This window comes from Ammospiza nelsoni, chromosome 2 (genome assembly GCF_027579445.1).
Source record: "Ammospiza nelsoni isolate bAmmNel1 chromosome 2, bAmmNel1.pri, whole genome shotgun sequence".
In the NCBI taxonomy this organism is placed as follows: Eukaryota; Metazoa; Chordata; class Aves; order Passeriformes; family Passerellidae; genus Ammospiza; species Ammospiza nelsoni.
This window is the reverse complement of record NC_080634.1, coordinates 88,447,538-88,466,198: the sequence shown is the minus strand read 5'-3', so window position 1 is coordinate 88,466,198 and position 18,661 is coordinate 88,447,538. Positions and strand designations below refer to the sequence as shown.

At 38.6% G+C, this 18,661-nt stretch overlaps 1 protein-coding gene across 11 annotated transcripts in view; it reads left to right on the top strand.

The window, feature by feature from the left end:
• The window catches only part of INPP4A (inositol polyphosphate-4-phosphatase type I A), a 94,603-nt gene that overhangs the window by 31,524 nt on the left and 44,418 nt on the right, over window positions 1-18,661 (top strand). For all 11 annotated transcript variants that reach the window (XM_059466083.1, XM_059466082.1, XM_059466077.1 and 8 more), the window contains 2 exons: window positions 15,407-15,469; window positions 17,808-18,026. In XM_059466083.1, the coding sequence (XP_059322066.1) occupies window positions 17,921-18,026 (106 nt within the window). In that variant the 5' untranslated portion in view covers window positions 15,407-15,469; window positions 17,808-17,920. The remainder of the gene's footprint in view (window positions 1-15,406; window positions 15,470-17,807; window positions 18,027-18,661) is intronic.

Genomic DNA, 18,661 nt, shown 5'->3' with positions numbered 1-18,661 from the left:
GTCTGCTCTGCTGCAAATCCTGAGTTGCTCTCATTGGCTTTGCCAGCTATTAAGAGATTGATCAGGTTGCTTTTTACCAGAAATCTTCATAAAATAGCAGGAGGAAAATACTGCAGCAAGAAACATTTTTAATGTACTTCTGGTAGCACTATGTTTAGTTCTCTAGTTATTTGTTCATTAATAAGGGCTCAGCCTGGGATTCTGAGGTTTATAAGTGCTGAGAAGAATATCAGGGGAGAGTAGTATGGTTTCTCTTTTTGTTCCCCTTCTGCTTTGTAATTAATTATTGTATAGTGGTACTACATTGTTATTGTTCTATGGTAAAAACAATTGTATGATGATCTCACAGTCCTTACTTGGAAAGTTGCCACAGTGAGGAAAAACTCTGTTTATGCACTGAATTGTCAGTAGTTTGGAAGGGGTTTGTTCTGCTGGAAACTGTGATTTGAATAACAGTCCAAGAGGAGGGATGACAAGGAGGGGAGGATTGAGAAGATAAGTGTGAAAATGTGTCAGAGCTCTTTCAGATTTATTTTTTATTAGAGTCATGGTCAACTACCTTAGATTTAGAATCTGTCCCAGTTTATATGTGTCTTTTTTCCCCTCTGTATTCTAGGTTTTATTTAGCTCCAAGTAATGTTTTTCTGGCTAGTAAACTGGGGGTTTGTTTTGAAAATCTGTCTAAGCCTCTTCCTGAGAGACAATACTTGGAGCATCTCAGGCTTGCATGGCTGTCACTTAAAAAGAAGCCCAGAAAAACTGGAAGAACATCACTAGAAGATGTTTCTGGAAAAGAAAGGATTATAAGGTCTGAGAGAACCCACCTCTAAATTTCAGGAAAAAGATATCTTACAGTCATATTGGGGAAGAAGAAAGAGAAGAATTTGCAGCAAACCCAGATTCTTTGTGTGTGGGAATGGGCAGTGAGGAGGATGATGGTGGATGATCAAATAAGCTCAATCTACTGCTGCAGATCATTACTAACCATGAGATGCTGGAATGCAAATTTAACCTTGTTTCATAGTCTCTTAAAATAGCTGTTTGAAAGTTAGAGAAAATGACCTTTTGAAGATTCCTATATTTCCCTACTCAGTTCTATCTAGTTGCCTCTTTTGCTTAACTTCAGTACAGTTCAGTGAAGTGAATCCCATCCCAAGACTGTACCCCTTGCTTAACCTTTTCATGGTTTAATCTAGGTAAACACTGTACTTATGCTTTGTTCACACAGATTCTTAAACAGTAATAAAAATCTAAATATTTTTCTACAACAAAACCATGTGAGCTATTGAACTGTGTCTCTCCTGAACTGTGCACAGTACCAGAGAGAAGGTTGTTCCAACTTACTTGTGAATTCTGTCATGATATTTTTAATAGTATGTTTGCTGTTAGGACAGGCTATGTGCTATAAAAACTAAAACTAAGTTTTGCCAAGGTATTTTGGGGGTTTGTAGTCAAACATGATAAAGATAATTTATTCTTGAAATGTGTTTATGTTGATTTTGTTTTGAAACAAGAATATATGCCTTGCAGAATATTTATGTTCATGATCATTCTGTAATTTCCCTATTTAAAAACCCCTACACTGAATGCAGTTCCTGCTAAATTTTAACCCCAGAAATGTTTAGAATGTGAATATAAAATAATCTGAAGGATGTATTATAGTACAGATCCCTGTAGGAGCATATTATCTTTGAAAACATTTTAATAATAAGCTGTCTGAAATTATACTTTTGCCTTTTCTCCATTTTAGCATGAGCAAAGAAAGAGTTTTAAAAGTGCTGCTCAGCTATTAACACTAAGCTATTTTTACTGGGACTTTTGAACATTGATTTTGTGTTTCTATGTGGAGGCATTTTTCACTTGTGGTTGTGCATGTTCACTTTGGAGACTTTCCTTCAGTCAAATCTGCTGTGATCTGAGGCAAGGTGGTTTTTGGGGTTGTCCCAGGCAGCTGCCAAATACTTTCAAACATTCAAAGTGGAGGTGTAGAGAAAAACAGTGGTGTGGAGGAAACTCCAGTAGTGTACATATATAGGTTTGGTATAGTGTTCTGAAAGCATCTCTGGATAGTGGGATTGATGGGGCAAAAAATTTGCCATAGAATTGCAATTATTTATCAACATAAGTAATAGTTACTGAAAAAAAAAAGAAAGCCATCACTGCTTAATTTTGTTATTGTTTTGTAGTTCATAGATCAAAGAAATACAAACTAAGTAAAAATAGAAATTAGAATTTAAGGGCATTTTACATATTTTTAATCATAAGTTAGGGGATAATACAAAATTTTCAAAGTCAGCAGTGAGGCACTATCAAACAGATGAGCTCTTTGCTCATCCTTGCTAGTTCAAGGATGAGTTCTTTAACTGTGTACTTAAATGGCTTTTGAAGATATATATAAATTCTGAAAAAAAGTCTTTTGTGAATATTTAAGGTATGTGGCATGTATCAATGGTTTGACAAGTAGCATTTAGTTTCTTTGAATTACTTTAATAATAATAAAAATGTTAATAATTTCCTGATATTTCTCCATGAATCATCTTTGAAAACCATATACTACCAGAAGAAAAGTTATTTTGTATTCAAAGTAGGACAAATCAGCATTGTTTTGTGTGGTGCCTGTTGGTGCATTTTATCCTCCAACAATGGGTTGTATGTGTTAACCATTTGCTTTGATGGGTTAAGTAACAATTATCAAGTCAACTCTTGCCACACAGGGTCTTCTATTTCTTTGAGAAGGAAAGCAGGGAGATAAATGCTTTCAGATAGTATTTGCTATGGAAGGAGGAAAAAATTGAAAGGAGAAGATTTTGAGGACTGTTTTTTAAGGAAGCTCTGGGGGGAGCAAAAGTCAAGCTGAGGGGCAGTGGTTATGGGTATGAAGGACAAAACAGATGCCCAGAGCACTGGGAATGAGTGGTTTCAGTTGACTGTGTTTTACTCTGTGTTGATATTTATTCTACTTTAGGAGTTGGAGAAATGCACTTGGTTGAACTCTAGCTTGTCTGTAACTGAGTATTTGGATATCTTGGTATGTAGTGAAGGGAAGAGGCAAGTGCAGACAAAAAATATCTTATGATTTTTCTTCAAGTCTTAAAGCAGCTTGTAATTGTCCCAGCGCAGCTCCAGTTATCTGGTGCCACTCTTGTGGGTCTTGTTTAAAAACTGTATTTCTTCCCCTTCCCCAGGAGCCCCACTAAGTGCCAATGAGTACTTGGCATCCATTACAAAACATCTTTCATTAGACTAGACTAAATCACTTAGCTAAATAGGAGCCTCACAGAATAGGAAAGATCTCTTCTATGTGCAGCTGCATCCATCACTACAGAGATGACACTGGCATATTGTAACTTAAATGTTTTGGCTTTGAAGTCAGTTAGCACAAAAGGGGCAAGATATCTCTTGTCCTGAGGTCAATTTCCATATTAGTAATCAAAAAGGAAAGTCTGAACAACATGAGAACTGAAAGGATTTTGGTTTGTAGAAGTGCCTGGAAAACAGGGCAATAACCACATAGTCACTGGTTTCCTAGAACTGAGGAGAAATTCACAGTATATTTTGCCCTGTTAAATCGTGCATTTTATGTTGTAATCTTGGCACATCAAGGGGTCCTTGTATAACATGGCAGAGCACATTAGGGAAATCCATTTGGATGAGTGCTTACAAATTCTATTCTTACCTATGCAGGGTGGACCTGGGGACTGTCACTGGGGAGAAAAATTGAATATGTTTGAACTCCAATTATTTGGATGCTGCTGTTTTCCACTCCCAGGTGATCTATCTGCACTTGTGAAAGGCAGATACAGCTGCAGTTTCATGGCATATTCTTTTATGCAAATGTTAATAAATATGGTAACTTTTGCATCTTCTACCTGACTGACAGTCACACTTCTTTACCTTCTCACCCCCTCTGGATCTCTGAGAACCCTCATCTATTTGCAAGACTATGATTTACAGTACCAATCATTCAATCATTTAAATTAGCTAAACATTTCATGGGGCTTAGGTCATATAGTAACTTGTAGAATATTAATGAAAAGTAGAGGACATTTTTGTGTGACTTTTACAGTCTCTATTGGGGACTGAGGCTGTATGCCTGATATTCTCTAGAACTCAGATAATTTCATAGCCAGAATAAGGATGCAATTGTAGCCTGTAGAGTGCTCCTTAAAAATCTTGTTTCTATTACCCCAGAGCCATCCCTCCTAAGGTACTTGGCCACAGAATGGAAGAATTAACATTCAGAATGGAAGAATTAACAAAGTGCTTGTTGGATGCACACTAATACCACTTTTTCTGCATTATCCTTTAGTAGCTGGGTTTTCACAGGGCTTTGACACTATTGTTGCTTCAGTATTAAAAGGTCAAGGCTACTCTCCTTCATGTCAACAAGTGGTTCCTGACTTCTTCCACATAGGAAATGCCAGACTAATTTTTTTTCCTAACTCACTTTGTTTTGGATTAGCAAATGTGCTAATTGTTTGTAACTATATACTTTATGAAGAACTATTTGCCCTGTAGGGTTTCAGTTACGCTCTGTTTTTGTTTTCTTTGTTGAAAAAAGATTGCATTCTTGTAAAAAGATTGGTTTCTTTTTTTTCTTTCTTAATTGCATAAAGAAAGTTATTAATAGACTTTCCTTTTCAGAACTGGAAAATACCAGAAAGTTACTTGCTCACACTTTCCAAATACAAATTTGCTTCTAAATTAAGACCAAACATGGAAAAATTTAGAATGTTAGGTGAATATTTTCTGTTGTTCTGAGCAGATGGAAACAACTGTTTAGTTCTTAGAATGTTTAAATTGGTGGTTTTAAATTGTCCATGAACTATGCAAATAAAATCGGTGGGAAGTGACTGAGGAATACAACCCACGATCAGTAGCTCTAAATTAGCTTGTTCTTCCACTGGAAGATTTTCAGGGCATTTTCAAATCAGAAAAGATTGAAAGCTATTGATAGCTGAGTTTAATAAGTCCCATTTAGTTTTGCCATGCAGTTCTAGCTTATTTAACTTCTAAAAGTTAAAAAGTTGAGTTTTGTGACATTTGCTGTTTTAAAAAATTATTTGACAAAGATGTATTACAGTGATGTCCATGATTCACAGTGATATCTCTGTGGGCAGACAATCATATTATGTTTTCAGTGGAAGCAGAGATATTGTGCTTGTAACAGGGAAATTATCCAAATGATCACAAACTGTCCTGACTAACCGCTTATGGCTAGCTCTCATTCTTCCATCTTTAGTTCTATAAAAACTCTGTAAATGAACTCTATAGAGAGGAGATCTGCAGGACCTGAAAAGGCTGGAAACAGTAAAATTAGTGCTCCTAACTGTTGAAGAAATTGTCTTATAAAGCACAGGACCACAGAATCTGCTGGTAGATGTAAACAGGGAAGAATGGCACAAAATTCTGTATACGTGTTGTTACACTCAGAATCTTTTTTTCTAACTGCAGAGATGAAACTCATGTTGTATCTAAAGACAAGTAGTTGTTGTTATTTTAATTAAAACTCATTACAGCTTGATCCAGGAATCATTACTTGGCTGGATCCAGTAATTACTGGAAAAGAATTAATGCTTCTGTATAAGGAAAAGTCTCAATAAGTAGCTATTCAGTTAAATTCATTGAACACATAAAGTGTCTACCTCTGTCATGCTGTAACGCTCACCTTCTGCCTCCCCTTCTGGGCTGTAGGGTTTCATTTTGGTGGTGGGTGTGGAGGCATTTTAGCAGTTGTCGGCATCCAAAGAATTTCAGATACTGAAAGATTTGAATATCTGAGGAATATGATGTTCGTGTTCGTAGTTTTCTTCTTCTCTACTCTAGGATCCACTTAGGGTCATTTTTATATTTGCTGACAATCTTTTAAATGTGGTCCTTTTTTCGTTGGTCTGCAGCTCTGAGTTATATCCAGATGTACTGTATGCGATACCATACATACAGCTGATCACTCTAGAACTAATTTTGCCCAGCATTAAGTCTGCAGTTCTTTAAGTGACCATGGGTGAGCTATAGCCACAGTCCCACCAAGTGCCAGCTCTGTATCCTCTCTCTTTTTATCCTGTGCTTCTACTCCATCCTATGTCTCCAAGTCTGAAGGCCTCTGCTATCATGCCAGGCCTTTATATTTCTACACTAAATCATTGTATTGAGTTGTAAAATGATGATGGTATGATGCAAATATAAATAAAAATTAAAACAAATCAGCCACAGACATCTATGCAGTTGGAAAAAAATTGTTGTCACAGCTGAACCAAGTTTAATTGCAGGCTAAAACAAAGTTGCAGACAGGTCAATAGAAGTTCAAACAAAGCAAGTCTGAAAATGCTCAGTGTTTGCAAGCCCTGCTGCAAGGCTTCAGGCCAGTTACTGGTGATGACAGTGTGGTATCTACAGGGCTATAGGGTAACAGAGCTGCAAGGGCCAGCAAGGGACACTGGTGACATTGTCTGTCATGTTACCTCCAGACCTTAAATACTGAGGTCTGGGTGTGATGCCCAGCTCAGAAGTTCTCAGGATGCTTGTCAGCTGAATATGGGAGTACAAACATGGAGATGCTGCACAGAATATCAGTGCTGCTCATTATAGTGTTTTTCTCACTCTCTAGCACTGCCTGCTCTCAGAGAGGACTCCAGGCTTGATTAAGCTTTTGTTCTGACCCACTCTTTTTATCCAGCTTTTGGTCCCACCTTTTGGCTGGAAGGGTGCCACCATTTGCCTCTCCAGTAGAAGCAGTGGATGTAGGAACATGTGCCCACACTGTGATGCAGTTTAGTAGCTTAGTTTAACCTGTTGCTGAAAGCGGCTTTGATGAGGTGATGGACTGTAAATGCAGTGTGGCTGAAATGTAGCTACCTGCTCTCATCTGGGCCTGAAGATCAAGACAAGTAGCTGTGGACAAAATGATCATTTCTGCTGCCTTGCTGTGGAGGTTTGACTGCTGAGGTAGGCAGCATGCTTATGAATTTCTGATAAAGTCTGGTGGGAGGCAACAGAAGTTAGCAAAAGTCAGCATCACTGTGGCTTGCCTTAACATGCAAAAATTGGGAGTCAAATAGTCATGAGAGTGAGTTAGTCATGAGCTTAAGAAAGGAAAATAATTTGGGATACATCATTCACATTTTCAGGCCTTTTTGTGTTCATGCAAAATTTGCTTTTACAAAAAGTGAAATTCATGCAAGCTTGGCCTATAGTAACATTCCAGTTTTAGAAGTCATGTAAGTGCTTGGAGAATTGACAAAACTCTGACATTTAGGTACATATTTTTGAGCACTGAGTGCTGCAAGGAACTCAGCATTAATATCCACCCTTTGTCTTTGCATACCATTTATAATGTTTTTTTGTGATTGTTGCCTCCCTGCAGCAGTTGTTATTTTTAAAATAAATTTTGAAGGCCACTAAACTGCATGAAAGATTGATCAGTATTAACTGCTGAAAAAAAAGTAGATTGTGGTTACAGTTACTTGAAAATTGTTTTTGAAAGCCCTGTACTCCAGAAATCCATCGCCATACTCTATAGGAGTCTTAATATTCTTTGAATTCTTGGAAATTTGGACTGAATTGTTTATTCCGTCGGATCTGTTGGTAGCTGACAGAAAATAAAATTATCGTGGAATAAAGTGTTGCACAACATGTCCTGCAGCTACTGCAGCATCTCTGTCTGAATGGAGCATTTTAACCTGTAATATGCTGGCATGAGGAGATATGAACTTTTGAAATAAGTACCTGCAACATTTTTATTTATCCTCAGCTGTTCATATGTTTGCTCATCTTACACATGAAAACCATCAGAGCAACTGAAATACTTTTTGTTACTCTTACCAAACTTTTTGTTGTTTCTGTCTCAGAGATAACATCATAATATCTACTACATGACATTAATTTTCTCTAATAGCTTTTTTGCTCAATTACAGTTCAACAAAGAATATTGTATTTTGGAAAGGCTGATGGTAAAAACTGGGGACACTCATAGAAGTTTTCACAAATAGAGATCAATTGTTGAATTATGGTATTCTAATAGGAAGCTATCGATCTTAGATACTGATTTGTAATGAAACTCATAGAAATATGGCAGTGACATTTGGTCTGGTTTCCTCCTATGACACTTCAGAGACAGTCAAGTCACTTACCTATTTTCTTTGCACCTTGTGTTCTTTATTTATTCCAATTTTGTGCTACTGATTTGGGTTTGTTTTATTCAGCAGCCAAATACCAACCAGTTTCAATATATTCCAAATATAATTCCAGTGTATTTAAAAGTGATTGATGATCATCAGTTCATATCATGATTCCTACATGGTTGGGTTTTGGTTACTCTGCTTCAAGTTAATCACAGAACCACAGAGTGGGTCAGGCTGGAGGGGACCACAGTGGGGCATCTGGTCCAACCTCCTGCTCAAGCAGGGTCATCCCAGAGCACATGGCTCAGAATGGTGTCCGGACAGTTCTTGAATATCCCCAGTGAGGGAGACTCCACACCCTCTCTGGACAATCTCTTCCAGTGCTCAGTCACCTGCACAGTGAAGAACTTCTTCCTCATTTTCAGGTGGACCTTCCTGGGCATCAGTTTCTACCCATTGTGTCTTGTTTTGCTTGGCACCAACAAGAAGGGCCTGGCTCCATCCTCTTCACACCCTCCCTTCAGATACTTGTATATATTGATGTCCCCTCTCAGCCTCTTCTCAAGGGTGAACAAGCCAAGCCTTCTCAGCCTTCCCTCATAAAGAGAGATGCTCCAGTCTCTTAATCACCTTTATTGCCCTCCTGTCTTGCTCCAGGAGCCCCGTGTCTCTCTGGCACCGAGGAGCCCAGAACTGGGCACAGCACTCCAGATGTGACCTCACCAGGGCTGAGCAGAGAGGCAGGACCACCTCCCTTGACCTGCTGCCAGTGCTCTTCCTGATGGTCCCCAGGGCACCATTGACCTTCTTGGCCCCAAAAGCACATTGCTTTCTCATGGACAGCTTGTTGTCCACTAGGACCCCCTGGTCCTTCTCTGCAGAGCTGCTTTCCAGCAGGTCAGCCCCCAGCCTGTGCTGGTGCCTGGATTTATTCTTCACAAGGTGCAGGACTCTGCATTTGCTTTCCTTGAATATCAAGTGGTTCTTCTCTGCCTGTCCCTCCAACCTGTCAAGGTCTTTCCCAAGGGCTGCACAGCACTTTGTTGTATCAGCCACTTCTCCCAGCTTTGTGTCACTAGAACTTGCTGAGGAGGCATCTGCCCCTTCAACCAAATCCTTGATGAATAAGTTACACAGCAGTGGGACCAGAATTGAACCTTGGGGGACACCACTAGTGACAGGCCTCCTGTACTTGTCAAGGAACCTATTTTGAGAATTTGGCAGGAAACCAACGCAGCACACCCCCTCCATTGTATATTACAGGCTGATCTTACAGTTTGCCCACAGGGTAGTTCTGGCATTAAAAAGGATTCCTTTCACTGGGAGGCTGTTCCACCGAGGCGTTGGAACGGGAACAGTGGTGGGAAGCATGGACTGGTGTTGGCCTCTGAGGAGTTAGAGGCTTGTGCTTCACACTGCCAGCATCCCACCACTTGTTCACGTGACTCCAGAAAGAAGTGCAGGGAAGAGCAATGCAGTCAGGATCTTGGCCTGCAGCAACCCTCTGTCCCATTGATTTAGAAAGGTCACTGTAAGCAAACAAATAATTTTATTTTCCAGGAAGACAAAATGAAAGCAGCACAAAGGAATAAGTTACTGGAACAGCAGAAAAATAAATATTTAAAAAGATACCTACTGTTGTGGCCATTAGGCATAGCATAGGCATGTACTCTGTAAGAAAAAAAGTTACATGATCAGAAATACATGAACAAAACAGAGTTCAGGAGTACAAAACAAGTGTTGATGGAGAAATATGCACCAGCAGATTTGCATTAGTAGCTTAGCACTCCAGTTTTGCTATGCTGCCTAAATCTTAGTAATAAACTTTGTGGAATATTACTCCTACACTAACATTTATTTTTAATTTTCTAAATACTTGATACTGTTTCAAATTCTGAGTCAGTTATATCTTATTTAAAGCACATAAGTTAGAGAAAGAATTTGTGTATTGTTGGTTTGTCTTTAGGTGCTGTTGTGTATTTTTCCTTTATATAAACATTTAAAATAGTAAGTGTAAGAATCACAGTGAGTCAGAACAGTCCCATGTGGAAATGAAGAGTGCTTGAGAGATTTTTTTGCTGTGCCTGTGACCCAATGGACCATTCCTTCCATGTGGGAAAATGTAGTGTCAGGAAAATAAAGTTTCCCCTGTGACTCTGAGGGGCAGTCCTGTTGTCCAGGTGAAGCTCAGTGACTTCAGAGCAGGATGTCAGATCCCATCACACACACGGAGGACAGTGCTGTCAGTGCTCTGTGATTCCTGGGTTGTTTTGCTCAGTATACACTAACTTTAGTTAGTGCTACATTAGTCTGTGGAGTGGATGAATATTATAGGTAGGTAGATGAGATAGCTCCTTAGACATTTGGTTGTAATCCAAACTTGACCAAAACTTCTTATTACAGGTCTTGTTTCAGTGCTTTTATCCCTCTGTCTTGTCTGTGTGCCCCTCTCATTGCCTGTATGAAGGAGAATATGTTAACGCCATTGATCTGTAAACAACAGCAGTATGAAATCTTTAGCAAATGTTATGTGTGTCTGTTTCATCTCCATTTCAAGTCATAAAGTGTTGGGGTTTGGATTTGTTTGTGGTTTTTGAGGTTTTTTTTAATAATTGATTTTTTTTATTTGTTTGTTTGTTTATTTGTGGGATTTGGGGTTGTTTGGTTTGTGTTTGGTTTTTTTTTCTTTTTTTTTTTTTTTTATGTTTTGGGGTGGTGCTTGGGGTTTTTTGTGGGCTTGTTTTTTTGTTTGATTTGTTTTCTTTCATTGGGTTTTTCCCCTGCCTCACTTTTTATTGCAGCAGGAGGAGCTCAGAGAGGGATTTTGTTTTTTCCAGCTGGAGCAGAGTGTTTCTACATTGATACCTTCATGGTTATAATGAAAGACTGCTCTAGGTGAGGCAGGTGTTGGGAGGGTGTTGAAAGCACCATCAAACTCAGATAAGTGTTTACAGTCCAGACTCCTCAACAGGAAATATGTCCCCTGTTCTCGTGGGCTTCTCATGCCTGTGTAGGCAGTGTGAGAACCCCAGGTCAGGAGGAATGAACTCATCCTAGGAAACTTTGTGGTAAAGTGCCCAGCACATTTCTTGTGAAGAGGGTAAAGGTTAATTTGGGGTAAAGACCACTTGTAAGCTGTTTCAGTTTCTGCTGGTAAAGTGACAGAGGAGCCTGAGAGCCTTTGGACTTCAAACTCCCCTGTAGCAAAACTTAGCATTTTCCATGGCATTGGACTGTGTTCAGCTTGATAAAGCTGTTCTGCAAAGTGAAACAGAGGTGTGCATTTTAGTTTTTAGCCAACAGACATGTGTGTTACAAATGCCCATTTCCACCTCTGGATGTGTGTATTTTTGTGCTCCTAGAAGCACTAAAGGAATAAAAATATTGTAATGACAAATGAAATTAAAACAGTATCTCATTAAAAAGAGTGCTATTTTTATTTCTGTTGTGAATACAGACAAATAGTTTTAAATTGCACAGAGAACTTAGTGGCCTAAATAGCAATTTCCTGTTAAAAGGACTCAAATATATTAAAAAGGTAAATCTGTGGGTTTAGATTATTTGAGTTTACTGAAGTTCATAGTGGGGAAGGATCAGGAAAAAATTTTGACTTACAAACTTATCTGCAACTAAATGGGATCTGTGGACAGGAAAGCAAAAGGAAAACAAGCCACTTCCTGGTGCTGAAATGCCCTTTTATCTAAATATCACTGGAAGGTTGCATTCAGGGATTTTTACATTGCACAAATACCTTTGTTACATCTTGTGTTTGTTGATTTCATTTTCTTGTGGAAGACTTGTCCCTGTTTTGCTGCGGTTACTCACTCAGAATCCTCAGAGAATCCTCAGAGAGTGACAAGTAGATTCTTCAGGCCAAACTTAATATTTTTGCTTTTGTTACTCAAGGTTCTGGGAGAAGGGGATATTTAGCCAGATGGTGACGGGAACCTAGACTTAGTAAGCAGACTGAAGGGAGAGACATAGCCTCTTTGTGGGGAAATAATGTCAGTGGGAGGCAAAGCTTCATATTGGGTGCTGGCATCACTTGCATTCTTTCACCTTCCCAAGGCCTAGATCATGGAATGAATGGACTGAAACTGTTGTCAATCCATGGATCTGCAGTAGACATAGTCTGTGTTGCTGCCTCTGTGATTTTGGCTGGAAGGATCTGACTCAAGGTGCCAAATTCATGGCTTTGACTTTTCCTGTTTTGATCTGTGCGAGATTCAGGACACTGAGTTTCCCATTAAATGAGACAGAAGAGTGAAGTGCATGTCAGACTGTAAAGAAAATAGCTCTTAATTGGAGAAAGTCTTAGCAGGGTTTAGCTGGGAGCTGCTGTCCTTTGAGCTGATGCTCTGCTCTTGGGCTGCCTCTGCAGACATGAGTGATAGTTTTGATCCAGACCTTCACCTCAGACCCATGCCTGGCTAATAAAGTTCCTTGCATCATCTTTCAAACAGGTGCTGGAGGTGGGCTGCTGGAATTGCTGAAAAATTGGGTTTGAGCCAACATGTCAAATCTAGTTTCACTGCCAAAGTTTTCTATTGTTGGAGGTAATAAATAAACAATAAACACTCCCTGCATGCTAGTTATACTAGAGATGGTGCTCTTACACAAAAGGCAGCATGTTCATAACTTACCATAATCAGGCATTTCTTCCTTTCCATTATTTTGTCCGTACTTATATGGTTAATAAAATGTTAGTTGGAAACTAGGCCATGCTGCAGATCCAAAATACTGTTTCAGCAATATTCACTTTTATGATCTTGTGTATTGTTAAAACATTTTCAATCAGAGAAAATATTTATGAAGATGTTGTTTGAAGAATGCAGTTGGCTGAAGGAGCCCTCTTGATGTTTCAAAATGGATTTTTCAGGAACAAGTACCTTAATTGTTAAGGTTCAGGGAATGGTCCTTACAGTCTGGAGAGCCTTGAGATTCTAAAACTGATTGCAATTCAGTAAGTAACCTACAACTGCTTTTTCATATTCTCTTGGAGATGATGGTAAACTTTCAGTGGTTATGGTTGTTTTTTTTAAAAGCATTAAGGAAACTGTCACACTCTCCCTTTTTGTTTATTATTCTCTTCATGTAGATATATCAGTAGCATTTAGCCTTCCATTGCTGTTGCATTTTTTGCTTTGGTATCCCTTTTTACCTGATCTAATGCCATAAGCCTAGAGCACTATGGCTGTAGAAAAGTACAGTCTCAAAGCAGACTTTGAATCAGTCAGTAATTGGAGTATCCTCTTTCTCTTGCTTATTGATGTGTGAATTGGAAAAATCCTGTTTCCTGCAGTTGTGTAAGGAGTGTCAAAAAAGTAGATGTTAGGCTGAAAAAAGGTTTATTTCATGTTTATTTCAAGGGGTAGTTTGGTAGGAGATTTTTTTCAAGAAGGGGACAGACCAAAGTACTTTGCCAAAACAGTTAGTGAGTAAGAATATTAGCTTGCAGTTGTAGAAACTAATCATCAGGGGTTTGTTCTGGGGCTGAGATGATCATCATTTTTGCTTGAGATCTTGCAAGCAGAGTGAGACCAAATGTCCCAAAGTTTCATTCCCAGAAGACACAAGGTCATGTAGCTGAGCAGGATGGCGTTTGCTTTCCAAAGCTAACTGGCAGGCCTGAGGGTAGCAGGGCAGAAGTGGCATCAGATGAAGATCCTTTTTCCAGGTCATACACTTTTGTGCTAATAGAGTGAAAAATGAATATTCACATAACAGAAGGGAGGCTTGTTCAGAAGCCTTTCCTGAACTGTGGATGTGGCCTTTACCAGTACTGGAGCTCAACAACAGCTTCTCATGTTTCTGTTGAAAACTGGGCTTACAGCAAAGCTTCATGAAGTGCAAAGCTGCACAACATCCACTGTCTGCCACAACTTGCCAACATATACTGTCTGCCATCTTAGTGAGGCCAAAGCCAAAGGCTATGTGTGGATAAATCATGCCATCTTCAGGAGAGGTTGCCTCAAAATTAATTACATCAGCCTTGGCATTGCTGACTGCTCGAGTGGTACCAGTCTTTGGAAACTATCCATTTAAGGATAGATCCCATCTATGGAAATCTCTTAATACTACCTTTCATTTGGTAAGAATGCTACTTCCTTTGGTTTTTCTCAAAAACATGACCATAAGGTTGTAATTGTTGAAGCAGTTGTTATTCAGGAGAGGGATCAGAGCACCTGCTATTTGCTTATGCATTGAGTAAAGGGAACTCACCCCTGCCTGAGCTAGCACAGCTGTAGGAGGGATCCAGTTTGCCCAGCTGCAGCAGGGCTAAGTGAGTCATCTAAATAATTTTTATAATTAGAGAGTGGTATCTCCATGGGGTGACTCATCCCACCTACCCTGGAAAAGAGTGACTTGTTCTCTGGAAGTGCCTCTCACCACTGACTGCACAGAGAACCTGAGTGGTGAGTTGAGATCATAGAAAAAGATATTATCTCACCTAAAGAACATAGGAGTTGCCTCCTATGTTCTTTAGGTGAGATAATATATTTCTGTAAGTGATAAGAGCTCGTGTTAAATTCTAAAGCAGTCTTGGGTAATTGGTAGGGCTGGTGACTAAAGCAAGAAACTAAGACTGTAATTCCTAATTTCTTTTACTGCAATATGGGATAAATGGGAGATCTTAAAAGACATAGCCTTTTAATATGAATGTATTTGAATGAGATGGTGGCATTATCAAATATAAATCTTCATTAAGCTGCAGTAAGCTTAAAAATAATTTGCTTTTACTGAATGCTCATTCCCACCTGTTTGTAGAAGCCTCCCTCACATAGTGTTTAGAGACCTGCATCCTGATCTTTTGAACTTCTGTGTTTTGACACACAATCTTCTCTCATGACAGTAACAGTTGTAACTCTTCCAAACAACAGTGTTTTGAAAGTTTAGCTGTAGAAAAGCAAGCATAGTAATAAATGCTGTCTTAAAGTCAACATATCATATACATTCCTTTTCTTAATAGCACCAAGCCTTTTGGTAAACACGTTTACATATATTTCTTATAGCCGTTCTACCCACTCACCAAATGCTGACCTGAAGTCAGTTCTTCTCAGCATAAGCTTATTTATTTGTGCTCCTACTGTGGCTGGGTATTGCCATGACTAATGCTCTGTGAGGTCCAGTAGAAGATCATACAATATTTTTTATTTTCAGTAAACCTTATTGTGAACAATAGTAATCAGAAGTTACACTTGCAGGTAATCTGAGAATGGTACCTGCCCACTGGTTGTGATGTATGCAGTATAAATTTATGATGATTATTTTGTTTATTTTTTTAGATGTGGATTTAACTGATATTATGATATACAAAATCCCTCCCCACATAAGGAAAAGAGCCCTCTGTAAGTATGGTCCTTGTAAGTAATGTAAAGATGTATCATTAAATGATAAATTAATATTGCAATTTAAAGGAATAGTTGAGGTCTTAGAGAGACTTGGAAAACTACTACACTCAGTAATATTTAAGTAGAAATAGCTTCAAAACAAATTAGATACCTGACCCTCTTTTAACTTATCAATGATTGACCCTTTTTAAGGATTGCAGAGATTTAAACTGAAAAGCAGCCAGGCTCTTGAACCTAATTGCAGTCTGGCCTGTACCTTGGTGAACATGTCAATTATTCTCTAATATGTTATTCATAGATTTTGGGGGAAGGGCCTATGGCATCCTGTCTTAATCTCTGCAAGTATATTTTGTAGGTCTTTTCATCAGGCAGTTAGGTTTAATAGATTTACAGACTGTTAAACATCACATTATATAAAGAACAAACCAAGGAAAACCTATTGCTGAAAGAAAGGAAAAAAATAGGAGAATGGAAAGCCTTGGAAACTGTCAAAGAATTTTGATGGAAGTTTTATTTGAATAAATACTAGGACATTCAGTACTATTTGAGAAAGGTTGGTTATTCACTAGCTACTTAAACATTAATAAATATAATAAAGCTTTTTTACTGTGTGTGATCAAACCTTGGAACAACCAGGTTGGTTAGAGAGGTCTTGTCCAAAAAGACCTTGTCCAATTCTTGTCCAAAACCAACTGGACACTGTCCTGAGAAGCTTCCTTCAAGCAAAGGTGTTGGATTAGATAAACTCCAGAATTTATTCAACCTCAACTATTCAATATGCATTGAAAATCTGCCTGCTTTAATATTTGGCTGTAAGAAAGTTTATCTATAGGCAGAGTGTTGTTTTTATACACTGTCACTGAGTTTTAGGGCTTTGGGGTGGGAGGTTCAGAGATCTCAGTTTCTGCTTCTTCCATTCAAAAAAAATTTTTTTTCCTATTTGGAGTTGACTTATGCCATATTATGTAAACCTGACTTGAATCAAATTCTTAGTTCTGAGTGGTAACAGACTGGCATATTATGTAGGCAAAGTCCAAATTTCCTCCCTAGAATGAGCTCCTCATTTAAAATCTAATTTCTAAGCTGATGTAGATGTCCAGGCTGTGTTCAGTTCAGTTGTCTTACATGCTTAACTTGCATTTGAATTTTTGGTGTCCAGTGAAGCAGTGATAATTAAGAAGCTTGAGTACCCCATAGAGAGAGAAAGATTCTTTTGAAATCCTCCAGAGGGGTATGCTGACTAATTAAATTCAGAGACTTAAGTTAAGCAGGTTGAATGTTCCTTTGGAGGCCTTCTGACAGATTTAAAGTGGTGTTTTAGAACAAAATGTAAGCTAGGTGCTTTATTTAATTAGAATGCATCTTGCTCATTTTTAGGCCCATCAACCTAAAAGGAAAAGAAATACTCTCCCATTTTGCAGTGTGGTTCAAATGTTTTGTAGAATGAATGACAGACTGCTGGGAAGGTGTTAGTTACTTTATTAGTACTTTTCAGGTTTATTAGATTTTACTCCTTACTTGCTAAATTAATAGAGTTTGTCATAAGATTATGAAACAAATAAAAAAATTCCATAACTGCAGTGCTAGCACGGTTGATTGAAGGAACATTCACATTCAAAATCATAACCAAATTTTCTGTAGACTTTCTTTCCTACTGTAATTTTCACTTCATAGGCATTGTGAGGGGAAGGACTGTCATGGATGTCTGTAGTCCAAAAAAGTGGAGGAAAAGCACCGATACTGCCATCTGCCACATCAGCAGGCATCCCTTTTTGCTTTTTCTTTCCACCACCATCCCAGAATTTCAACCTCTCTCTGGCCCAATAGGCTTTATTTATAGTTTTCATTATCCCTTTCTCATGGCAGTAGAGCCTAGAACAGCACAGTGTGCTGACACTGACAACATTTCCTGCCCTTTTGTTCTGCACTCCACCAACCTGTTGTTCCTTTGTCATTATCCCTAGTGCTTCCTCTGCAGACAGAGGCCCCATCTGACAAATTTACTTGTGCTCCCCAGGGAGTAGAAACCGGGAAACTTCATTAAGGATGGTTTAATCACTTAGACAAAGGAGAAGAGCAGCTGGTTTGTTAACATGTCTCTCTCAAGCCCCATTCTCTTACAGAGAATGTGGTCCAATTTTCAACAATTTGCTGTAAAATTCTGCAGATGTAGAGTTCATGCAAATGGAGTTACTATGCATTGGATCTGCCTTGAGCATTTTATTTGAATGACCTGAGATGATTTTATGGCAGTAGATTTGCTGCTGTTGAAAATAACAGTACCTGATAGTGACCTAAAATTTTGGTGTATGTTTTTGCTTCCTCTGTTGCTTAGCATGGTAATGTTAGACGAATAGCAATTGGATACAACCTGCTGCACTCTGCTACGCTGTGAGACAAACATCATTAAAGCCAAGCAGCCAGGAGAGAAGGGCTCTTCATGAGAAAATGACAGCAAGAGAACACAGCCCCCGCCATGGGGCCAAGTCCCGCACTGTGCAGAGGGCCTCCACCATTGATGTCACCTCTGACATGGTTGGCCTTTCTCTGACAGGTTTGTACCTTCCTGGCAGCTACTGCTCTGTTGCTGCTTCTTCCAGAATCTGCCTTGTGCTAATGTTAGTGTTTTTCTTTTAATTGCTCGAAGATTTAGATCTGTCTGGTTATCTGGAAGTAATGAGGTAAAGGAATTATGGTAAAAAATTCTAAAAATCTTGAATTTGCTACTTTTAAAATAGACAAAACATTGAAATCAGAGGGGGATTAAAAAAATTAAGTTAGATTTTTTGTAGTTATGTTTGTCACTCAAAAATAAGCAGTGGGGAGAAAATAACAAAATAATGTCATGGTCTAGGAAGATTCTTGGCAACCTCCTTGTTTTACATTGTATAAAATTTTCAAGAGAGTTCAGGGATCTGAGGCTTGTCTCTCTTATCTTTTATGGTTATTAAATTAGGATTCTAACCCTCAGAGGCTTACTTTCATTAGTGAGAGAGACAGGTACTTTTAAATTTTGTCCTATTAACTACCACAGATTTAATAATTTGGAGTTAGTAGTGGCTCAGGCTTTAATCCTGTTGTTTTCTATTGAGATTAAGCATTTACTATTCCCATATTGCATATAATCTTGTATAAGTTTACATATTTTAATATGTTTTATAAACTGAGATCATCCCAGATTTTCCAAAT